The sequence below is a fragment of the Rhinolophus ferrumequinum genome, chromosome 12 (genome assembly GCF_004115265.2).
Source record: "Rhinolophus ferrumequinum isolate MPI-CBG mRhiFer1 chromosome 12, mRhiFer1_v1.p, whole genome shotgun sequence".
Lineage (NCBI taxonomy): Eukaryota > Metazoa > Chordata > Mammalia > Chiroptera > Rhinolophidae > Rhinolophus > Rhinolophus ferrumequinum.
The window spans coordinates 283,645-307,851 of NC_046295.1; the positions used below are offsets into that span (position 1 = coordinate 283,645).

The 24,207-nt window shown below is 40.3% G+C and overlaps 1 protein-coding gene across 3 annotated transcripts in view; it reads right to left on the reverse strand.

The window, feature by feature from the left end:
* The window catches only part of IARS1 (isoleucyl-tRNA synthetase 1), a 79,187-nt gene that overhangs the window by 5,205 nt on the left and 49,775 nt on the right, over positions 1 to 24,207 (reverse strand). For 2 of the 3 annotated variants that reach the window (XM_033122623.1, XM_033122622.1), the window contains exons 26-32: positions 24,062 to 24,145; positions 21,820 to 21,994; positions 19,484 to 19,596; positions 17,799 to 17,894; positions 16,796 to 16,972; positions 15,876 to 15,981; positions 3,636 to 3,844 (exon numbers count right to left, since the gene is read on the reverse strand). In XM_033122623.1, coding sequence (XP_032978514.1) covers positions 3,651 to 3,844; positions 15,876 to 15,981; positions 16,796 to 16,972; positions 17,799 to 17,894; positions 19,484 to 19,596; positions 21,820 to 21,994; positions 24,062 to 24,145 — 945 coding nt within the window. In that variant the 3' untranslated portion in view covers positions 3,636 to 3,650. Of the gene's footprint in view, positions 1 to 81; positions 235 to 858; positions 1,037 to 3,635; positions 3,845 to 15,875; positions 15,982 to 16,795; positions 16,973 to 17,798; positions 17,895 to 19,483; positions 19,597 to 21,819; positions 21,995 to 24,061; positions 24,146 to 24,207 lie in introns of those variants that run through there. The other variant, XM_033122624.1, reaches the window with a different exon arrangement.

The window sequence follows — 24,207 nt, forward strand, 5'->3', positions numbered from 1 at the left end:
CAATTGGTCAGTGGTATCAAATCTATTTTTAATGAAAGAAAAACAAACAAAACAAAAATTTAGCATGTTCTACTATCTCACCATCCATCTGAGTCTCATTCAGAAACAGCTTTAGCTTCCTGCTGCGAAGGCCAAACAGCTTGGCTGCTTCATTCCGAAGACCTTGGTAGGTGAGTCCATTCTGCCCAAGTGGGTTTTCAAGGAGGAGAGTGCCCACTGTTCCCATTAAACCCTCTGCAGAAGAAAGAACAAACTGAGCATTCACCTCTAGGTACTGGAGCTCTAATGGAGGCAGTGACTGCTGAAGGCTTGGAAAGCCAGCAGCAGTAGGTTCAAGAGCACGAGTGGAGTGAGACAGCTGTACAGTTTGCAGAAACAGCCTTAAACATCTCAGAGGGAAAGGAGGATGGGGAGAAAGAAAAACCAACCAGCAGAAAAAGCCCAGCAGCTTGGGGAACAGATATTCAGTAAACAGTCAAATGAAGAGCCTGAGGCTTTGGTAACAAGTGTGTACAATGAGGACCCCAAAATAACAAGAGTAAAATAAGTTTTCAAAATATTTTCCAAGAAAAAAAATAAGGCAAAATTAAAAAGTTTTGGCATTTAAACTATTCAGCTTCATTTAGCTGTAACTTTACCTAACCAATTTATCTCATTTCCTCACCAAGTCAAATGTTCCTACATAAATACGCCAAAGGAAACAAGCCCTTGTGTGCCACTAAAGCAGGGTGGGACTTAAATCACTACGATGCCAACCTGAAAAGTCCACATAAGACAGAGATTGAATATTCAAGGAAGCCTTAATGCCCAGCACCCCACAACCCACCTGCTGAGGGTGTTCACAGTAGAGGCACGCACCTTGTGGGTTTGTGTTCAGGAGCTGTAGATTGATATACTGACAGAGAAGAGTACTAGAACCAGCAATCAGACAGGGAGCTGGTCCTGCAGTCACACACAGTGTTTTTCCACTAAGACTCAGTAAGTTGGTTTGGCTTTGTATTTCTAAAAATAACAAAAACAATAACAAGAAATCATTCTTTCAGGGGTGGATAGTTCAGAGCTGAAGTCATTCACTTTTTCCTATTTAATTATTAAACTATCATATATCCATCTTTACAGGGATTCTTTCCACTTAATTGTTTATCAAAGGACATTGCCTTTTCTATAAAATCAGGCTTAAATGACATGCAATTAGTAGAAAATGATATCAATGCAAACTAAATAGCATATTTATAAATTAAAATATAGGCAAATTGTTATTTCCCGTCTTAGTATTTTCCCTGTATGGTAAACTTTTGAACAACACAAGTTTGAACTGTGCAGGTCCACTTATGTGTGGATTTATTTTCCGGTAAATATAGTCAGCCCTTGTATCACGGGTTTTGCATCCGAGGATCGAAACAGGATTTTCACATTTCCATCCACAGACAGAAAATACTGCTTTCCATCCGCAGTTGGCTGAATCTGTGGATGTGAAGGGCTGACTGTAGAGTCAAAAGTTATACCCAGCCTATACTAGGCTCTATAAACTATATCTAACTTACAGATAGGACCATCATGAAATAAAAAATTCTTTCAACTGAAAACGTTACCCATGTTTGGCTAACTTATTAATGGTTATCTATACCTAGTATAGATGCCAAAATCACAAGGGGTGGACTGTAACATAGCTAAGCTAGAAGTTTCCCAGAATTTTCTGACTGACCTGGTTTGGGTTAGAGGTGACCATAGAGAAAGGCGCCCATTCGATGGTGTAGCATATTGTGTAGAACCATCCATACAGCTCTGTCAGCTGGTGAGTTCTCAGGAAGCCACTGGTGTGGGTCGAGAGAGGTGGCCCCAGGCTGGGCATGGGCGTCTAACCACTAGGTGGGGCAGGTCCCTTATTCCTTGAGGGTCTGTCTCCCTCAGCCTGGTTTCATACATTCCTCTTCCACTCCCCATTCACCTATGTTTACATATCTAAGCAATGTTTAACTTCACATAAATGAAATTATACTAAGTGTATTGTGTGTCTTGCTGTTTTCCACATATGTTCATGAGTCAAATAACATATAATTATTATATTTTTTTAATATAAGGCTCTTGGTGAAATTTGGGATTCTGATATAGGAGGAAATTTTAAGAGGCACTATAATATACAGTTGATCTTTGAACAATGTGGGTATTAGGGGCACTGACCCTTACCACCCCCACTCACCCCACCACTCCCCCGTAAAAAAGGTGCACAGGATTTGGAAGGCAGTTTAGTTACAACCATTATGTTCAAAACGTCAATGTGGGGCCCAGGCACCACGCAGTCTTCACAGGCTGTTACTTAGGGTATCAGAGGGGCCAGCAAGCAGCCCGCACACGTCCTGTGCTCTTCTGACTCCTGGGTCAGGTGCATGAGCAGTTACCACGCAGAGCTACTTCTGCATGTCCCGACGGTGGGCGTTAGATGTGGCCAGACAGGTATGAGTTTCCAGTCTGCCCTTGATGTCCCCTTTCTCATCCGACAGCGACTTCAGGTGGAGACCCAAACCTTCCACTGATTTACAAACCAGCTCCCCTGGGAGGATCCTGGCCAGATCCTCCAACTAAGCACCCTCCTCTAGACCTCTGCTTCCCTGGTTTCTCCCACATCACGTTTGCTTCCCTTCTTCACCTGTTAATGGGTACGATGGCGTATGGTTTTCTATGGTGGTTCTAACAATTTGCAATCGAGCAGTGAATTAGAGTTCCTCTTACACAATACCCCCGATAACGTTTAATACTGAAAAATTTTCCTAGTTTTGGCCAATCTGGTGGCGAGTAATAGTACCTCACTGTGATTTTTACTATTGAGGTTCAGCAGGTATTCCTTTATTGGCTATTTTTATTTTCTCTATTTGAAAGTTTTCTGAAAATGAGCATTTGGATTCATAAAATGAGTGTATTACTTTCCTACAGCTGCTGTAAGAATTGTAAACTAAGGGGCTTAAAGCAACAGAAATGTATTGTCTCAGTTTCAGAGGCTAGTGTCTGAAATCAAGTTGTTAGTAGGGCCACGCTCCCTCTGAAACCTGTGGGTGGACCCTTCCTTTCCTCTCCCTAACTTCGGGAGGTTCCCAGCAACCTTTAGTGTTTCTCTGCTTGCAGCTGTGCAATTCCAGTCTCTGCCTCTCATCACACGGTGATCTCCTTGTGTGCCTATGTCTTCACATGGCTGTCTTCTTATAAGGACACCAGTCATGTTGGAGCAGGGCTCACCTTACCTCACCTTAACTCTGCAATGACCCTATATTTCTAAAGAAGGCCACGTTTAGTGGTACTGGGGTAAGGACTCCAACATGTCTTTTTTTTTTTTTGCAAGATTATGTCTCACATTTTAACCCATGACGGGGAAAGAATGTACTTACAATTTTTAAAAATTTTATTTAGGCTTACCTTACTGAGAATCTGGATTTAGCAAGATGCAGGCACTAAGTTTAATAAAGTTAAAACTCACCAGGAAAGTCTCTGAAGCCCAGAACCCATCACACGGCTAGGAGGTGAGAGGGTAGGATTGGAGCTTTCGCCTCCTAAAAAGCCCAGTGTGCTTTCAGCCGTGTCACACAGTGCAGAGGCACAGAGACAGTGTGCTGGTGTACACTCAGCAGGAAGGCAAAGGCTGTGGGTCATAACTGCTATCAAATTACCATGTTCACAAGTCCGCCTCGTGTCAAAAGCCCGGGGTGTCCTGCAACTTCCCACATACCTGTTTCGCCATGGAAGACAGCCAGCTCTGCATCATTCACATCAAAAATGCTGGTAACAACGCTCTTCAGCTGTAAAAGGTCCAACCTATTATCGCCTTTTGGATTTTCCAGAAGCAACACTCCACCTAAAAAGTCACATATTTGTCACTTATATTTAAGTACAATTGAAGAAAAAAGTTAAATTGGAATAAAAAGTGAAGGGAAACTGGGTGCTCAAGCTCGGCTTTCTAAGTACATACTCTATGCGCTCTCAGTATGTGCCTCGGCAATCCTGGGTAGATGAGTTCAGGCATAAAACCCATCGGGCAATCTTCTTCTCGATTCAAACTTTTGTCTTTATGACCCTCAGTTTTCATTTTGCACCATTTATAAATCCCTAGAGCTCAGCAGTCAAAAATATTATCTAATTTAAAAATAATACCTTCAAATGACCCTTGATATTGATTTACCATATACTTTAGATTTAACCACAGGTATTTACTTTATTGATTTAAACATTTTATTTTGAGATTTCATTAAAGAGTCACATGCAGTTATAATAATAATAATAATAATGGAGATTTCCTGGGCCCTTTACCCAGTTTACCCCAATTAACATCCTGTAAAAAGTATAATACAGTATCACGAGGGATTGACATTGACATAGTCAAGACTGAGCAGTCTGATCCCAAGAATCTTGTGTCGCCTTTATAATCTACACCTAATTCCCACCTGCCCCTACTCCCTATTTAGCCTCTAGCAAACAATCTATTCTCCATTTCTATAATTTTATCATTTCAAAACTGTTAAGTATGTGGAATCATACAGTATGTAACCTTCTGCAATGGACTTTTTTTCACTCAGAATAAATCTGTAAAGATTTACCCAGGGAGTTACACTAATAAAAGGTTTGTTCCCTTTTATTGCTGAGCTGTGTTCCATGGTGTGAATGCACCACAGTTCGTTCAAGCACAACCTGTGAAGAACATCACTTGTGTACAGTGTTTGGCTATTATGAATGCAGCTACTATAAACATTTGCATAGAGGTTTCCTGGTGAACATAAACTTTCATTTCTCTGGACTAAATAACCAGAAGTGCAGCTGCTGGATCACTGTGGAAAGCAAATGTTTAGTTTTTAAAGAAACTGCTAAATGTTTCCCAGAGTGGCTGTCCCATTTTACATTTCTAGCAGTAATATACGGGAGATCCAGTTTCTCTACATACTCACCAGCATTTGGTATTGTTAGTATTTTTTATTTTAGCCATTTTGATAGGTGTGTAGTGATCTCATTGTAATTTTAATTTGTATTTCCCTAATGACTAATGATGTTGCATATTTTCATGTGCTTGCCTGTCATCTGTTTATTATCTGTGGTAAATGTCTATTCATGCCTTTCCCATTTTCTAACAGGATTTTCTTTTAACTGTTGGGTTTTGAGAGTTCTTTATATATCCTAGATACTACCTTTGTTGGATATGCAGTTTGCAAAGATCTCCTTGTCTGTATTTTGTTTTTTCATCCTTTTTTACCCCCCACTGGTTGCCAAACGATCTTAAATTGAAATGTTTTCCTTTGTAGTCTTAACTAGCTGGGAATTCCACTGCACCACTGTTGATGTCATCTATGATGTCATAAGGGTGGCGGCCATCCACATTGCAGCCCACAAGCTGGGCAGTCCCTAAGACTGGTTCCAGAGAGTTCTCTACCTAAAGATCGGTGCCGCATTTGTCGGGCAATGTTGACAATCTCATCAAAAAGGATATTCACACTGTGCTTAATGTTTTTTTTGCTTCTTTCTGTCTCTTGGCGGTTCTTTGAGGGCTCTGATGATGAGGGCAGAGGCAGAAGGTACCACCTCAATATGGGCCTGTCATTTCTGAATGGTCAGTTTCACTGTGATCCTCAGACCCTTCCAATCACCGGTTGCTTTAGCGATGTCATCACCAAACTGTTTTGGAGACAGGCCTAGGGGGCCGATCTTGGGGGGCAGGGCAGACGTGGCACCGACTTCCCCACCAGTGCACCTCAGATATACTACTTTGCTCTCGTTGGGGTCGAAATGTTGGTGGCATGATGGAGGCGGCTGGTGTCGGACGAACCCGGATTCGGGACTACCGAAGAAAGCTGCACCATGGCCTCCTCCGCACTGAAAGCCGAAAGCTGTTTTTTCATCCTTTACACGATCATTTACGAAGCAGGATTTTTAATTTTGGTGAAGCTCAATTTATCAGTTTTTCTTTTTATGGATTGGGTTTTGGTGTCAAGTTTTAAAAACTCTTTGACTAGTGCTAAATCCTAAAGATTTTCTCCTATTTCTTTCTAAATGTTTTACATTTTAATATTTTGCATTTAAGTCTGTGATCCATTTTGTGCCAATTTTTGTATGAGTAAGACTTAGGTGAAGGATATTTTTTGTGTGTGTGTGTATGGGTATCTAATTTTGCATGGCTTTAGTGCCATACAATGAAAAGACTCCTCAATTGAAATGCTTTTGCTTCTTTCTCAAAAAGCATTTGGCCACATTTTGTGGGTCTATTTCTGTGTTCTTTATCTGTAACACTGATCTAAATGTCTATTTTATGTTGATGCCACAGAGTCTTCAGATATGTCTTGAAATTGGGTAGATTTATTTCTCCCATTATGTTCTTATTTTACAAAATTGTTTTAGCTATTTTATTTCCTTTATCTTACCAGATAAATTTTAGAATAATTTTGTCTATATCTCCAAAAGTATTGCTGAGATTTGATAGGAATTGAGTTAAACATGTATATTAATTTGGGGAGAATTGACATGTTTCCTGTACTGGACTTTCCAATTGGTGAACACGGAGCGTCTCTCCATTTATTTAGATCTTTTGGCATAAAAGTCCTGTTACATGTTTTCTTAGATTTATACTTATGTGTCCTTTATTTGGGCAACTATAAATGGTATTACATTTTAAATTTCATTTTCCATGTGCTCATTGCTAGTATACAAAAATTAGATTTTTGTCTATCTTATATCGTGTTAATTTTATTAAAATTTTTTTATTATATAAGCAATCTGATTGTATTCAATTACTTTGGAAACAAAATTCCCTAATTAATGCTTGAACCAAAAAGGCATACAAAACTTGCCATAAAAACCTTTCAAATAAATTTAAAGACAATTTGTAGTTTTTTCCCCTCATAACATGAGTGCTTTCAGCAAGATAGTAAACTATAAACCAAATTAAATCATCTTAATGCAGATAATTAATCTATGGTTGCATGTGGGAACCACTAACTATTCTTGGGGAAATAATCTTGTTGGAGTTGGGAGCTATTCCCAGTTGTTTGGTCCAATGGCCTCAAAAAGTGCAGTACCAGAGCCACCAGATGGGGGGGGCTTGGCCCAATCTCTTTTGTCTGCTTATTCTGCCAGCCCTGTGACTGAAGCTGACACTGAACCCTGGCGGTGTTGACATCACTCATGCACATCCACTGCCCATCCAACAACTGACTCATTTCACAGGTTCACCTCACAGCCTCCATCCAACATAGCCAGGATGTTACATGTAATGATCAGCTCACACGTCATTGAATTTGTGCAGTTTAGGGGACCACATATAGCCTGAGGCATTATCACAGCTCCAAAAGAACACATGACCATCCTGGAAACAGCTGATGCTGGTGCAAATCAATGGAGTGGTCCTAGGAGACATCTCAATCTGTAGATTCCTTGGGATTTTTCTATGTAGACAATCATGTCATCTTTAAACAGGGAAAGCTTTATTTCTTCCCTTCTGATTTGAATGCTTTTTATTTTCTTTCTTGCAATATTCCACTGGCAAGAACTTCTATCACAATGCTGAGTAAGAGTACTGAGAATAGGCACCAGTGCCTTGGTTCCGATCTTAGGTATAAAATATTCAATCTCTTCCCACTGAGGATAATGTTAGCTGTAGGTTTATGTTGTAGATGCTCATTATCAAGTTGACTTGCAATAGAGAGAAGTTCCTCTCTGTTTTTCTGACAGATTTTTAAAAATTATGAATGGATGCTGAATTTTCTCAAAATTTTTTTAACAATTGGTATAATCATGCAACCTTTTAACCTGTTAATATGGTAGATTACATGTTGGCTCTTGAATATTGAACCTGCCCTGCATAACCGAAAAAAAAGTCATTTGTCATGATACATAATTCTTTGTATATGTAGTGTTTTTTTTTTAAATCAGTCTGCCAATTTAAATGATGTCTATGAGAGATATTGGTCTGCAGTTTTCTTTTTGTGGTATTGTCTGTGTCTGGTTTTACTGTCAACACTACCTTAAAACAGTTAGTGGAGCGTTCATTCTCTTATTTTCTGGAAGAATCTGTGTAAAATTGGTGTTAAATTTTTAAAATGCTTGGTTGAATTCTCTAGCTAAACCTTGGACCTGAAGATTTCTTGAGAGTTTTTAAATTACGAATTCAATCTCCTTACTAGCTGGAGGGGTACTGAAATTACTGATTTCATATTGGGTGAATTGAGAGTTTGTACTATTTAAGAAATTGGTTCATTTCATCCAAGTTGTCAAATTTAGGTATGGAGAGTTATTGATAGTATTTATCTTTTTGATTTGTGTAGTCTGTAACCTTTTTCATTTCTGATATTGGTAATTAGTGTCTTCTTTTGTTCTGTATCAGTCTTGCTAGAGGTTTATTGATTTTATTAATTTTTATAAAAGAACCACATTTTTGTTTCATCGATCTTCTCTATTTTTCTGTTTTCAGTTGCATGGATTTCTGCTCTTATTTTCCTTCTTTCTGCTTGCTTTGAATTAATTTTATTTTGTTTTGAGATTCTTGACGTTGGACCTTACATTATTGATTTGAAATCTTTTCTTTTTAAAAAATATTTATTTTTTCCAGTATAGTTGAAATTCAATATGATTTTATATTAGTTTCAGGTACACAGCATAGTGGTTAGACATTTATATATTTATGCAGTGATTTCCCCCTGCCCCAACCTAGTACCGTACATAGTTGTAACATTAAAGACTATGTTTTCTATGCTATACCCTAAGCATCCCCATGACTATTTTGTAAATACCAATTTGTATTTCTTAACCCCTTCAACCTTTTTCACCCAGACCCCCAGCCACCCTCCCCTCTGGCAACCATCAGTTTATTCTCTTTATTTGAGTCTGTTTCTGTTTTGTCTGTTTATTTTGTTCTTTAGATTCCACAAGTGAGATCATACGGTATTTATCTTTCTCAGCATGACTTATGTCACTATCATAATACCTTCCAGGTCCATCCATGCTGTTGTATGTTTATTTCCTTCGCCAGGTTAGGCAAGTTTTCAGTCATTTATTTCTTCAAATAGGTTCTCAATCCTTGGACCTTGGTTTTTCTCTTCTCCTTGTGGCAAGCCTTATGACATGAATGTTGTTATGCTTGATGTTGTCCCAGAGGTCTCTTAAACTATCCTCATTGTTTGGAAATTCTTCTTCTTTTTGCTCTTCCAATTGGGTGTTTTCTGCTACCTTGTCTTTCCTCCCTTCTCCTGCCTCCCTCCTTCCCCCACTCTGGTTCAAGCCGTTGTTTCTCAGTCTAGTTGTGTATGACACAGCTCCCTGGCCCATGCTGGTGGTATTATGAGCCTTGTGCTCCCCCCAGCTGAGGCAGTCGGCAGCACACAGCAGCCCTTGGCTGCTCATACTACATGCTGGCCACCGGCTGACCTTGGCAGCACACAGCAGCCTGTGGCAACACATAGAAGCCCACGCCAACCTCCGGCTGCTCACGGCAGCCCAGCTCCAGGGAAAGGTTATTCACAATCTTAGCTGTTAGAGGGCGCAGTTCACTGGCCCATGTGGGAGTTGAACTGGAGACCTTGGCATTAGGAGTATGGTACTCTAACCACTTGGGCCACCAGGCCAGCCCTGCTACCTTGTCTTCTAAATTGCTGATTTGACCCTCTGCTTCATCTAGTTTGCTGGTGTTTCCTTGAAGTACATTCTTCATTTAAGTTACTGCATTCTTTATTTCTGATTGGTATTTTTTTAAATGGTTTCTGTCTTTTTTTAAAGCTACTATCATTTTGTTGAAGTTCTGAGTTCATCTATTCTTTCCTAATTGAACATCCTGTAACCATTGTTTTCAATTGTGTATCTGGTAGGTTGCTTGTTTCCGTTTTGTTTAGTTCTTTTTTTTAAAGAGTTTTCTCCTGTTCTTTCACTTGGGACATATTTGTTTCCTCCTTTTGACTGCCTCTCTGGATTGGTTTCTCTGGTAGAAGTGCTACGTCTCCCAGTCTTGGTTGGCCTGCTATGGGTGCTCAAGGAGTATTCCTTGTGTGTGTTGTGTGTGCCCTCCTGTTATAGTTCAGCCACGGTTGCTCTTGGCATGTCAGTACGTGAGATTGACCCTCAGGCGTATTGGTGGTGGGGTTTGTCCACATCCACAGCTTCCTGGCTGCTGTATAGGGGCCTTACCCCATGGAGCGGGATTTGTCCCAGCAAGCTCTGGTACCTGCTGAGACTGCCTTTTGTATATGCCACTTATGGTGCTGTGTGGTGCTCTGCTATGGTCTGAAGCCAACCTATAGGTATGTTGGTTCTGGGGTGTCTTGGTAGAGGCTCCAGTGCAAGCCACTGCCTTGACTTAGGACTACATGGTAGGTGGTACAAAGTGATCCACAGTCGGTTGCTTTGTTGGAGCTGGCACGTATGGAGAAGCCACACTGTGAATTGAAGATGTCTGCCACTAGTACCAGTAGCTACACAAAAAGGCCAGGGAACCCCATGGAGTGCTCTTGCCTGCCAGCTCCTACAAGGCTCAGAGGCTGACAGAGCCTCACACAGTACACGAGTTGGGTGAGGTGGAGTCTCAGGGATACACCAGGGTGGCATGAGTCATGTTTACTACCATGTTTCACTGAAAATAAGACGGGTCTTATATTAATTTTTGCTCCATTAGGGCTTATTTTCAAGGGATGTCTTATTTTTTTACGTATGACAATCTACATTTATTCAAATACAGTCATGTCATCTTCGCCTGGAACATTGTCATAACGTACTATAAGCATCCGTTTGTCTGAAATTTTAATTGGGGCTTATTTTCGGGGAAACAGGGTAGTTAATGTAGATTCTAGTTTGGTGGCAGTGCTGAACCTGGAGCTACTCAGTAAGTCTCAGAGCACACTGAGACTAGCTGCCACCCACCTGTGGCCTGAAAATTCCTGGGAGTTGTCCAAGAAAGAATGCAAAGTGGGCAGGGTTGGCTGCTGGCTGCGAATATGCCTGTGGCATTGCACGAATAGGATGAGGTGGGGTCCCAGGGAGTCACCAGGGTGGAGTGAGCAGAGCTCATCAGACCAGTGCAGATTCAGGTTTGGCCGTGTGGGGGAGGGCTGAACATCGGAAAGATGGTGCCCCCCTGTAGGCTGCATGAGAAGACTCTACCTACACAGGAAAAATGGCAAATGTCCCGTCAGTCTTTGCCCTGAAGCCAGACAACTCAGTTTCTCCCTTTATGTCTCTGAATCCTCCCAAGTCACCATCCCTCTGATGAAGCCCAGGCTGAGGGCCTGCAAGTGAGTGAGTCTTGCAGATCCTTTAAGAGGACGTCTGGATTTCCAGCAGCTTTCTGTGTCACTCCGATGGTTGAGTGACCATTTTTTTTCACCCCGTTTTGTGTCTCTGCCTCTCCTAACAGGGATGATGTGGCTTCTTCTTTATATTCTTAGTTACAGAACTGTTCAGCCAGACTTCCAATGGTTCTCCAGGTTGCTTGTTCTACAATTTAGTTGCAATTTTAATGTCTCAGGAGAAGGGAAGCACAGCATTTATCTATTCTGCCATCTTGGACCTCTTCTAGTCATCGGAATCTTCTCTTCTAATGTTAGTCCTTAGACACATAAATTAGCTGCACTCTACGTAATTTGATATGTTCATTTTCCCTTTCATTCAGTTTTATTTATGATTCCTTGATACTTTTCCCCAGATCATGGGTTATTTAGAAGTATGTTTCACTGCCGAGTGCATGGAGATTTTACTTTTATCTTTTTGTTTTACACATTTATGGTTTGATTCTATGCTGGTCAGAGAACATAACACTATATGATTTCAACTCTTAAATTTATTGATATTTGTTTTAAGGCCGAGACTGTAACGCATTTTGGTAAATGTTCTGTGGGAGCTCGAATAGAATGTGCATTCTGTTACTGTTGGGTGCGGTATTCCATAAATGTTGATTCTGATTTTCTGTCTAGCTGTTCTATCAATTGTTCAAAGAAGTATATTCAATTCTCAAACTATAATTCTCCTTTAAGACTTATCAGTTTTGGTTTCATATATTTAGGTACATACAGTTATGATCATTTATTTTCCTTGTGGATTGACACTTGTATCATTCTTTAATGTCTTTGGTGACTTTCTTTGTTATGAAATCATTATTGAAATGAACATAGAAATTCCTGCTTACTCTGATTAGTGTTTGCATGGTATCTCTCTCTATCCTTTTACTTTCAACCTACCTATACTGTTATATATGAAGACTCTTTTACATATAGCATACAGCCAGGTAATGTGGTTTAAACACTCTGCCAATTTAAACCATTCACATTTAGTGTAATTACTGATGTTAGGCTTAAGTCTTCCAACTTATTTTTCTGCTTTCTATTTGTTCTGTTTTATTTTTCCAAGCTTCCTGTGGGTTTTCTGAACGTATTTTAGAACTCCATTTTTGTCTAGTGTTTTTGTATGTATCATTTGGTATAGGCTTTTTTTAAGTGGTTGCACCAGGTGGTACGTTATACATATATAACCACTAGTCTACTGGTCTTGACATTTTACCAGTTTCAGAGAACTGTAAAAACCTTACCTCCATTTACATCCCTTTGCTTTTCCCTATTTATCAATGTCTTAAATATTTCTTGCACATGCACAGAAATGTTAATAATTTCTGTTGCAACTATCCAACATAATTTAAAAAATTCAGGAAGGAAAGTCCGTTGAATTTACCTATATTTTGACTCTTTCCATTGTTGTTTCTTCTGTCCTGATGTCCCAAAATTCCCTTTTGTATAATTTTGTTTTAAGAATTTCCTTTAGCTATTCCTTTAGGAAAAGTCTTGCTAACAACAAATTCTTCTACTGTTCCTTCATCTGACAATGTCTAAAAATTTTTCTTTTCATCCTGAAAGATATTTTTGCTTGATATAAAATTCTTGGTAGTTAGTACAGAAATGTTTTGGTCTCCATGGTTTCTGATAAGAAATCCAGTATTATTCAAATTGTAAGTTAGATGTTACACATTTCTCAGCTTTCGAGATGTTTTCTTTACCTTAAGTTCTCAGAAGTTTGACTATGCTATGTCTTGATGCAGATTCTTTTGGGTGTACCCTGTATGCATTTCCCTCAACTTCCTGAAATCTGTAGGTTTACGTGTTTTGCCAAATTTAGGAAGCTGTTAGCAATTATTTCTTTGAATACTTTTTCAGTTCTGTCCTTTCTTCTCTTTTCCCCAGAATTCAGTGACAAGAATATTAAACATTATTCCACAGATCCTTGAGGCTTTATTTTTATAATCTCTCTGTTGGGGCCAGCCCCGTGGCTCAGGTGGTTGGAGCGCCGTGCTTCTAACGCTGAGGTTGCCGGCTCGATTCCCACATGGGCCAGTGAGCTGTGCCCTCTACAGCTGAGATTGTGAACAACAGCTCTCCCTGGAGCTGGGCTGCAGTGAGCAGCCAGAGATTGGCGTGAGCTGCTGTGGAGCTACTGTGGGCTCCTGAATGCTGCTGTATGCTGCCATGAGTGGCCGGTGGCCAGCAACCATCGTGAGCTGCTGTGCGCTGCCGTGGGCTACACTGTGCTGCCATGAGTGGCTGGCGGCCAGCGTGAGCTGCTGTGTGCTGCTATGGGCTACCGTATGCTGCTACTGAGTGAGTAGCCAGCATTCAGCATGAGTGGCTGGCAGCCTACAAGAGCTGCCGTGAGGTACTGTGACCGGCCAACCTATGATGGGTGACTGACTGCCTCAGCCGGGAAGAGTGCAAGGCTCATAATACCAGCATGGGCCAGGGAGCTGTGTCGTACACAACTAGACTGAGAAACAATGGCTTGAGTCTGTGTTGAGGTGGAAGAAAGGGGAAAAAAACCCACAAAAAACTCTCTGTTGTTCAGGATGGATTAATTCTATTGTTCTTTCAGTCCACGGATTTTTTACTATCTCTTTTGTTGTTGAGTCTATCTACTGAGTTTTTATATTTTTAGGTATTGTATTTTTCAGTTCTAAAATTCTTATACTTTATGTCTTCTATTTCTTTGAGGAGGCTTTTATTTTCCTTTGTTTCCATTGTGTTTGCAATTGTTTTGTGAAGCATTTTTATTCTGGCTGCTTCATATTCCATCAGATAATTTTAATATTTCTGTTATCTTGGTGTTCACATGTATTGATGGTCTTTTTTCATTTAGTTTAAGATCTTCCTGGTTCTTGATATGAGTGTAATTTTCAATTAGAACTCGGACACGTTAGGTTTTATGAGACTCTGGTTCTTACTTAAACCCTCTATTTTAGCTGACTCTGTTTGACATCGCACTGGCAGGGGAGAGGTGGCATTGCTTCATTATTGCTTGGTGGGAGCATAAGTACAGGTTCCCTATCATTGACACTGAGGTTAGGACTTCTTGTCACTTTTTTGGGGGGAAGAAGATTGAGTTCACACTTTTCTCTAGGCCTCCACTGATACTTTTCTAGGTGTGAAGAGATGGAGTGTCTCCTTATTGCTCTCCACATGGCTTTCACTGACACCTCATCAGGGTGATGGGGGTATGTGGCCTTATTACCACTGGGCAAAGGCGAAGGGAAGAGATGCTTTGTTGCTGCCTGGTGGGGATGGAAGTTCAGGCTCTCCACATGATCTACACTGACACTACTAGGCAGACGGGCTGCTTACCGCCCAGGCAGGATGACAGCCCCAGCTCCCTATAGTGTTCTCTGACACCACCATGGCAGTGAAGACTTGAGGCTCTTCAGCCTGCCAAAGGTGGAAGTGTAGGCTCCCCACCTGGCCTTTGCTAGTGTAAGTGGTATTAGGGCCATAGTTTTGTTGTCGTGTTTGGCTGGAGGATAGTATTGTTTATAAAAGCTTTCTGACTTGCTAGGCTGTCCTTCTCCTGGGCCTTCGTCTAGAGAGAACAGGATTTTGCTGGGGTGTTTTTGTCTCTGCTTATTGACATTTTCAGATTTCTGGCTTCTTCATCTCCAACTCTAGGATACATATGAGGCAAAAAGGAAAACCAGAGAATACAGTGCTGTTTCGTTGCTTGGTCCCAAAGTCCCTAGCTGGTCTGCCTCCTTCCCTCCACCTTTAAGAGTCTTTGTACTGTAAGCTCTGACCTACTTTCCCCTTCCTTCCTCTACCTTCCCTTCTTTCTTTTTTTGAAAGGCAAGTGTTTAACTTAAGCTTTGATTGACTAGGCATCCATTTTAAAGCCAGCTATCTCCAAAAAACACATTGATAGCCACATGACTAGACAAAAAGTGAGGCTAAGGCAGACTGCCTCCACACACTGAGGCTCCTTTGTTTTAGAGATCTTTGCTGATTTCAATAACTGATCATTTGGGCTACTTGTTGTGTTCTCTTCCCACGCTTTAAATTCCCACTTTTATGTTTTAAGTACACCAATAGAATGAGTCTGTGAAATCCTAGCCCCCTACCCTTGACCCCAAGAAAAGCAGAACCCCAGGCTTGTGCATGTGTGTGCTTGCGTGATCTCTCTCTCTGTCTCTCTCTCCCCCCGTGAACTTGCTGTGTGGCCTCAGATGTGCAATTTCCATGTTTTGTAAGTAATAAATCTGTACGTTTTCAAAGTTTCCTGATGGTCACTGCTGAAGGATGTCTTGCAATCATAATACAAACAAAAAGGGCTGGTCCACCAACAACACTGATTATTGACAGAAGGAGACCAGTACAAAACAGTCTTCTGATGTTCGTTTTTACATATAATGTGCAGGGTATTTAGCTGTACTTTGAGGGAGGAATAGGGAAAAGTATGTCTACTCCACCTTCCTAGTAGTGCAAATCCAATAATTTACTTTTGTGGGTTCATTTTGATGACAATTAAAAAGTTACCCGATTTTACCAATTTTGTAATAGCCTTAAAGATATTCATAGGTTTCACTAAAAAATAAAGTACAAATCATGGAATTCATATACTCTTACCTTGTTCACTGCCATTTGTACAAATGTTAAGATTGACATATGCACAAGCAGGGCCCGGCTTGGATGATCCTCTGGTGAGTGTAATTTCCAGGTCAGACCCCTTTAACTGAGCACATGGGAACATGAGATTGAGTAACCACAGCACCTGACCAGTGTTACCAACTAACACACAAACTATTTCTTCTACGAACAAGAGCTCTATACAATTCTGAGAGCTAAACTCTGTCACTGCAAGAGTCAAGAACTACAATTCTTGCCTCACATTTTTCTTTTTGCCTTGCTTTTTCCTTAAACTATGCAAAATAGAAAATGAAACCATCTTGTGACTTGAAGATAGTCACTTTTAGCCCTTGCTTGTCAGTCTTATTTGTCCCATATAAAGTTGGAACAAGACAAGGAGCAAGTAACTGAATAAATGTCTGACATAGAACTTTTTCCCCTGTTATAAATGACCAACTTTGGCCATGTCTTGCTATCGGATTTCCAGTTACATCTAAAATGTACCAATAAAAAATGAAATTTTAATTTTATGTATAACCTACTACCATAAAAATTAACTGCTTTCCAAGTCAACTGCCATGTACTTTAACAATAATTTCCAGAATCCACAATATTGAGTTTTCTAGTTTTAGATGCAACAGGCCCATATAGCCATTCAATCTCCCGACAGTTCTTATGTACTTCCTGGCGACCTTCCCCATGAGAACAGCATGAGAAAAGCTCTACTGTCCCACCCTGTCTCCTATTCTGGACATCGTCTCTTTGACCCTGCTGACCACCATCTGGAGCAACACTTCAGGACTGAACCCTGTATCAGTCGCTCCTGAGGTGACAGACTCTCAAGATGTGACTAAACAATCTTAACATAAAGTCTAATTAATATTAAATGTCTTAATAGCTCAACAGAACTCAGAACTCACCTGCATTTTATCTTGAATAAGGATTTTATCTGATGGAGGAACTGGATATGGTTTCAAGGGAGCCTTTATGGTAGCACATATGAACTCCGTGTGGCTTTCGATAATGGTATTTAGATACTTTCCTTCAGACTTTGCTGTGTAATAAACTGTAATTTCATCAGTTGGAACCAGATTGCACTGAAAGCACATACAGAAAATTTAAAAAGGGAAGTACTTTGTTAATCAAAATGTAAGGTGCCACTGAACAAGGGGTGACAACCCCATGCTGAATCATTATGGAAGGTACAGTTTCCTGCCCAGTCCTTCTCTGAAACAAAGGAGTGACACAGCAAGAGCCCACTCATGAAGCTCTGAACTAAGACAGAGCTCACAAGCAGCCTGTGTATCCACTGGAAGTGGCCTCTTCAGACCCTGAGCTGCAGACCTCAAACACGGCCTCTGGAGGGCTGGTGGGAGCCCTCCTTGGGGCACAAGCCTCCTGCCACTCTTATGTGGTAGGGGCAGGCAATGGGTTCTGGGTGCCTGCCCTGGCCCTCAGCTCCCACATAAAGAAGAGCCAGCTCTCTCTCCAGATCCAACAATCTCTCCACGGAGCTAGAAGCCCTTCCATGCTGACCTGACTGCACCTCTGCTCTCTTCAGGGAAACCCAGTACTCTCTGATGCCTTTATGCACCAGTCAGGATGGCTACTGACTCAGATGATTCTGTGGAAGCCCCAGAGAACTGCAAGCGGAAGACAAGGGGCACAGGTTGCTTGAAAGCTCCTGGTCAGAGAAACAAAAGAGCCATGTCCAGCTGGGGAGTGAACAAGTAGGGAGGGGAAGGGGCCCAACTGTCCTACAGAGTACAATCTGAATGGACTATAGATTAGTAACTAATTATCATTAATCTATTACTATTGTTTATATTACCTACCTCTCCGATGCTTCCCAACAACCAAAACAAACAAACAAAAAAACCAAACGAAACTCCAAAACAGTATCTTGTTCTTAATCTGACAAACCTTTTTGCGAAGTTTCTGGATGCGATTGATGACTTCCCGAGCCATCCCTTCATCTACCATCGACTGGTCAGGGCTGACATCTAAGAGAACCAAAGTCTGTAGGAATGAACAGAGCGTACCGTGCCATGAACCAAATGGTTCTTTCGAACTCAGTGAAATGCTATTTAAAACTAAATTCTGGCAAGTCTAATACGCAGCATTATTTTTACACAAAGGACATTATTAATGTAGTTTCTTCACAGTTCGGGTCCTTGTTTGTAAGCACGGATTTCTTCCTCTCTGGAGAGAGGCACAGCTTCCTTTCCTTCCTCAGGATGCTTCTCATAGGAGATCCCGAGACTAGCTTTGTTAGTCTCTCATGTAACTCTGCTGTTTGTCTATCTAATAAATAATACCAACTCTTCTGATACATAAGCTCAACAGTCATGAAGCCCTAACAGCAACACAACTTCTCACAACAACTCCACCACATGGATGGACTGAAGGCCTCCAAGCAGCCATCTGTTATTTTCTTAAACCATGACCTCTTTTTATCCTTTGGTTTATAAGTGTGATTCAAGAGAATTTCTACAATGGAACAAAGTACTTTTTACATGATTGAGTTTAAATGGCCATCGTCTTGTCAGCTTTGTATACTTTCCTGTCTCATCTGTTCTGAAGGTTGTCGGTGATGATGTGCTAATAATGAGTGTTACTCCTATGACAGAGGGGAATGTACTGTACATTAGGCACCACCTCCACTTACCTTTGAAGAAGCTCAATCAGAGAAGTTAAACTTCTTGAAGATGTAGCAAGTAGAACTGCGAATGGATGATGAATCAGGGCAGGGCAACAACCGCCACCAACATACAAACCATGTCAAGAAACTCAGAAGCATCGAGATACACTCCCTTCGGTATAGACCACTTCTTCAGGCCCTCCTTCACACTGGCTGTACTCAGGAAGAACTGCACCCTCTCAATGTTTAAATCACCCTGCACCCTTCCTTCTTTCCTCGCTTCCTCACCTCCGGCTCCGTACCAGTCTGCCCACATGCAGTTCTGTCTACATCTAATTCAAGCCCCTGTGCAAAGGCCTGAGGAGGCTGGCCTCTGCATACAAGGTACCCCTACTCTCCCCTGCATGTGGGATGGTAGGCACCAAGCCCCCTATTCCCACACTGGAGGTCTTACAACATGTCTGCCTGGAGAAGGCTGGTCAGGACTAAAAAGATCCATCGCAATAAAAAAATGCTCATCCCAGAATCCCAAACTGCCTGTGTACCCTCTTCAGGAAGGTTACCTAACCAGCCCCACCTCTAGCCCAGACTTCGAAGAGGAGCTCTTCTGTACTTATTTCTGCAAGATAACTTATCAGGCCTCAATAACTGGCTTACTTTCCTGTCTCCATGACTGACTTATTCCTTAAAGGGTGGGATTACATCTTACTCATTTTTGTACAACCCAATACTTATGACAATTACTTGTATGTGGAAATCACAAAATGTCTATTTATGCACTGGTTAAAGAAATGCCTATCTAAAGAGCATCTAATAGAGGAGTTTAACAAGCCAATCTGAAATGAATAACTGGTTTATTTTGCCCTAAGACAAGCCGTCAACACTGTCAGGAAAGGCACAACTAAATACTTTCTCCTCTATGTTCTTATCATGTGGTAAAGAAATGTTCTAGGGAACAGAAAAATACCTGAGCATCCGAATGTGCTTCAAACTGCGCCGTCCCACCTGGCGCCTGATCAAAGGTGTACATGAGACGAATGTCTTCCTCATGCAATTCATGGCCTCCCACAACAATGGTTCCTGTGGAGAAGCAACTACCACTGTTACTCAGTCCCCGCCACTCCTCCAGCCATCTTGCTATGAGCACATCTTGCTATGAGCACATAGAAACTTCCCGGCATTAAATCAAAGAGGCTTCAAGATACCACGTCCTCCTGATACACGTCCTTGTTGTCAGCAAGGATGTAACAAATCTTTACAGTGCACCATGCTGCCTCGAGGACAACTAGGTCACCACCAATGTCTACTGTATATATAAGCTCCCAGGTCGGAAGATACATGTCAGGAGGCCATGAAGCCCCTCCGTAAATACAGAGCATCGTGATGTCTGCAGAGTCCAATTAGACTTAGGCCCAGCACTCACTGATGGTAGGACCTGCTTCAATTACTATGAGCAGGTGCAGTGTGGTGGGTGAAATGAGGTGAAGAGTGTGAAATTCTGAGTTTCACGCCCGTCCACAGCAGGCAGAATGTATAAACAGCTGAGGCAGGCAAGTCCCCCCTTCAGGAAGTGCGCTGAGATCACCCACAATGACGTTCTTGCTCTCTGAGCATTGGGTTGTCATTCTCACCTCATGTCACTGTGTTCTGAAAAACTATTTTGCTTTCCATCAGTGCAGAACAGTCTATTCAGAAAGTACAGTTTAAAAACTGCACTTTTTTTGGTTTCAAATAAGGTTTATTTCAGGAATTTTTGATATTTTCGCCACTTGGTGAACCAACTTAAATTTGTGACTTGAAGATTGATAAAAAATTTTATTAATTTAATATATCATATTAAATTAGTTATGACTCAGCTTTTACTTGCTAGTCTCTTATGCTTGATAAATTTTATCTAACAATTTGGGGGAAAATTAGGGACATTTTCCCCAATTTCCATAACCACTCATCTGACTGGAGTCTTTAAATGTCTCCTTATGTCACCTCCGTACTTACGGTTTTCAGCTTCAGAGGGAGCCCTAATACTCAAACACCTGTGCCCTAGGAGAGCTGCAGGATGTCAAGCAGCCACAGTAAGACCAAGTATAATTCTAATCATGACGGAGCTGAGAACTCCTGGGCAGGCACATGGAGGGAGTGCCCTAAGGGAGATGGGGCAGGACTGAGTCCCCTTTCCTGACCTCCTCACATTGTCCTGCACGTTTCCTTCAGAGCACTTATCAAAACTATGATTATTTCCATGTATCTTCAAGCCCCATGAGGACAATGTTAGTCTTATTAAATTCTATGTTCCCAGGACCAGCCAAACAGAAGGGCTTTAAAAAATTTTTGCTGAATGAACAAATCCAGTCTTGCCCAATTAAGAGACCAAAATATGGATTCTAGATATTTTAGAGAAACTGTGATAAGCTCTGATCCAGTTCTCTTTCACAGAAAGCTCCAAACCTCAATATTAGATCCCCTTCTCCAACAACACTTTAATCTTTTTATTTATTAATTGGAATATTTTCGTCTTCATTGTGACACCTCTAAAAGTAATCATCTGGTTTTCTCCACTAGCAACATTTGACAACAGTGACAGTTTATGTCACTGGCTGGTAACGAAGCCTCCGAGGGCTCTGTTCTCTGTTGCACTAAGGAAGATTTTCTAGGGTACATAAGCATTTATAAAATTCAATGGTAACCTAAGGGCTACCCATCTGATTCAATAATTTCTATCTAGCAATCTAGCCAAAAGGAATCAATTCTATAAAATATTTACATGTGAAAACATTCACTGAAATATTATATATAATATTAAAAGAATGGAAACAACAGAAAGCACCAACAATAAAAGACTGGTTAAAAACATTATCAGGTATCCATATGAAGGCAAATTATGCAGTTGTTGAAATAGTAGTTTAAAGATTAACACACAGAAATGTTTATAATGTAAATTAAAAATACAAAATAAAAAAGTGAATAAAAACATAAAATGTAAAAATGAGTGAAAAACATGAAATTATAGTGTGATCGCTATTTTGTAATGTTAATTATATGACTATATATGTAAGTAGAAGGAAATAAATCAGGATTTTAACAGTGCCCCAGCACCTAACAGCAGAGAGTGGGCACTCAAAGTATATTAAATGGATGGGGATGGGTCATTATTATTATCTTCTTTAATTATTTCTAAAGTTTCAGAATTATTCATAATAAACATTTTTCTGACCAGAAAGGCTTTTAAGAAAAGGCTGTGACAGTAAATATCTAAGAGTAAGACCCCACCAGGCTGAGGAGTGCCCCGCTGGAGGAAATACACACCACTCTTCTGAAACTGCTCCAGCTCCTCACTGCTCAGCTGCTTGATGCATGCCATCACCGTCTTGAAGGCTCCCTTTAGGCGCTTCCCCAAGACCATGTGATCCGGTTCTGCCCTTAGGCGAACACCATACTTAGTTTTATCTGTAGACAGTGTAACTTTTCGAACATTTAATTCCTATGGTTGGTGGACAAGATGAAACAAAAATGAGAGAAATGAAAACATATGTCCACAAAAAATTACACGCAAACATTCATAGCAACATTATTCACAACAACCAAAAAGTGCAACAACCCAAATATCCATCAGCTGTGAATGGATAAAAAAGTGCGGTCCATCCACACAATGGACTGTTATTTAGCAATATAAAAGAAAGAAACACTGATTCATGCTATAACATAAATGACCCTGGCATTAAGTGAAACAAGTCAGACACAAAAGACCATATATTTTGTGATTCTATTTATATGAAATGTTCAGAGTAGGCACACCCAGAGACAGAAAACCTATTCATGGTTGCTAGGTTACACACATGTACACACATTTGGTGGGATCTTAAAGGAAAAATGGTGCATGAAAGCTAATGGGTATTGGGTTTCTTTATGAAAATGTTATAAAATTGTGGTGACTGGTTGCACAACTCTATAAATAATACTAAAAACCACTGAATTGTATGGTATGAAAAAATCTTTCTCATCCAGATCAGTCAAGATAGTTGAGCATAGCTTAACTAAAAAGACTCTAGAATTAGAAATATGAATTTCACCTCTCAGGGGTAACATTTGTTCAGCAATTTCAAAGCACAAGGTTAACTAACCAAAAGAATCAGTCAATCATAATATTTCATGCCTCTATTGTGCTAATTAAGGATTACTAACGCAGCAGGCAATGGTGAGAGCACAGGAAATATGAAAAAGATATCACGGAATTGTAGATTGAAGCAAGTTGTAGGGAAATGTCTAGTTTTGCCATTATGCTTAACTGTATCATGTGACCTCATTATAGTGATTAAGATATCCTATTTACATGTATTCTATTTTTATCCACATCTGGGGGCATTAATTACACAATTTACCACTTTAGTTTCTAATATTTACCTGGAATTCTCAAGCAATTCAAAACCAACATAGATATTAATATTTCTACAATAGTAAATTTAAATACCACTGGTGAAAGAAATAAAAATAAAATTTAAACTATGATATATTTGTTTTTAAAACATTATGGAATAAAGCTTTTTGGAAGGACAACTGACACTAATTTAGACTCTTCACTTCTAGGAATCTATGCAACATCCATACCTGACATATGCACGATGATACACACAAATCTTACCTCAAAAATTAACTAAATTATGATATAGCCAGAAATGAACATTATGCAGATGTTAAAAAGAATAAAGCAGATCTCTATGTCTTAACATGGGATGCCCTTTAAGAAATTCTAAGTGGGGGCGGCCAGATGGTTCAGTTGGTTATAGTGCGAGCTCTGAACAACAGGGTTGCTGGTTGGATTCCCATCTGGGCCAGGGAGCTGCGCCCTCCACAACTAAATTGAAGGACAACGACTTGGAGCTGATGGGCACTGGAGAAACACAGTTTCCCAATATTCCCCAATTAGGCAAAGAAAAAAAAGAAATCATGTCTGTAAAAAAAAAAAAAAAAATCTAAGTGCAAAAAGCAAGTTAAAGACTATATACACTCTGCACAAACAAAACCAATGGTGATGCATATGCCTGTACAAATGTGTGTACATGTGTGTAAAGTGCTAGGAACAACTCTGGCAGGAGATACCCTTGCGAACAGCCCTAGGAGGGGACGGAATTACTGGGAGCCAGTGGGATAGGAAGGGACTCAAGTTGTACTCTGTGCTAGTCCTACAACTGTTTACAACAAATGTGCTCATTTGTTACTTGTATAATTTGAAGGAACAGTCTTTTTATTCATTATCAAAAAGTACTTTGGGGAAGAGAAGTGGATGAAGGTATAAATGATCCAACTAAGTTAAGGAAATTCATTGACCTTGAAATCATTTTTAAAGAATTATAATTACATTGTAAAAATTCAGGATGATTTTAAACAAAGTGTAAAATTTTATGGATAGTTAAATTTACGTATGCAGCTATACACAATAAAAAGGATAAATTATACATTAAAGTGCAGTTCACTGAAAAGTACTAATCAAAATAATCTTCTCAGGTAAAGAAGTCTATTTGGGCTCAAAGAGACAAATCATCTTTCTTACCTCAATGATATACTTCTCCAAAGATCTGATATCATTCAGAGCTTCTGGATCTTGATGGATAACCACAATTTCTTTCAAAGGATACTAGGAAGAAAAGGGAAGAAAAAGTTCTCTAAGCCGCCAGTCCTCAAAACTGCAGAAAAATG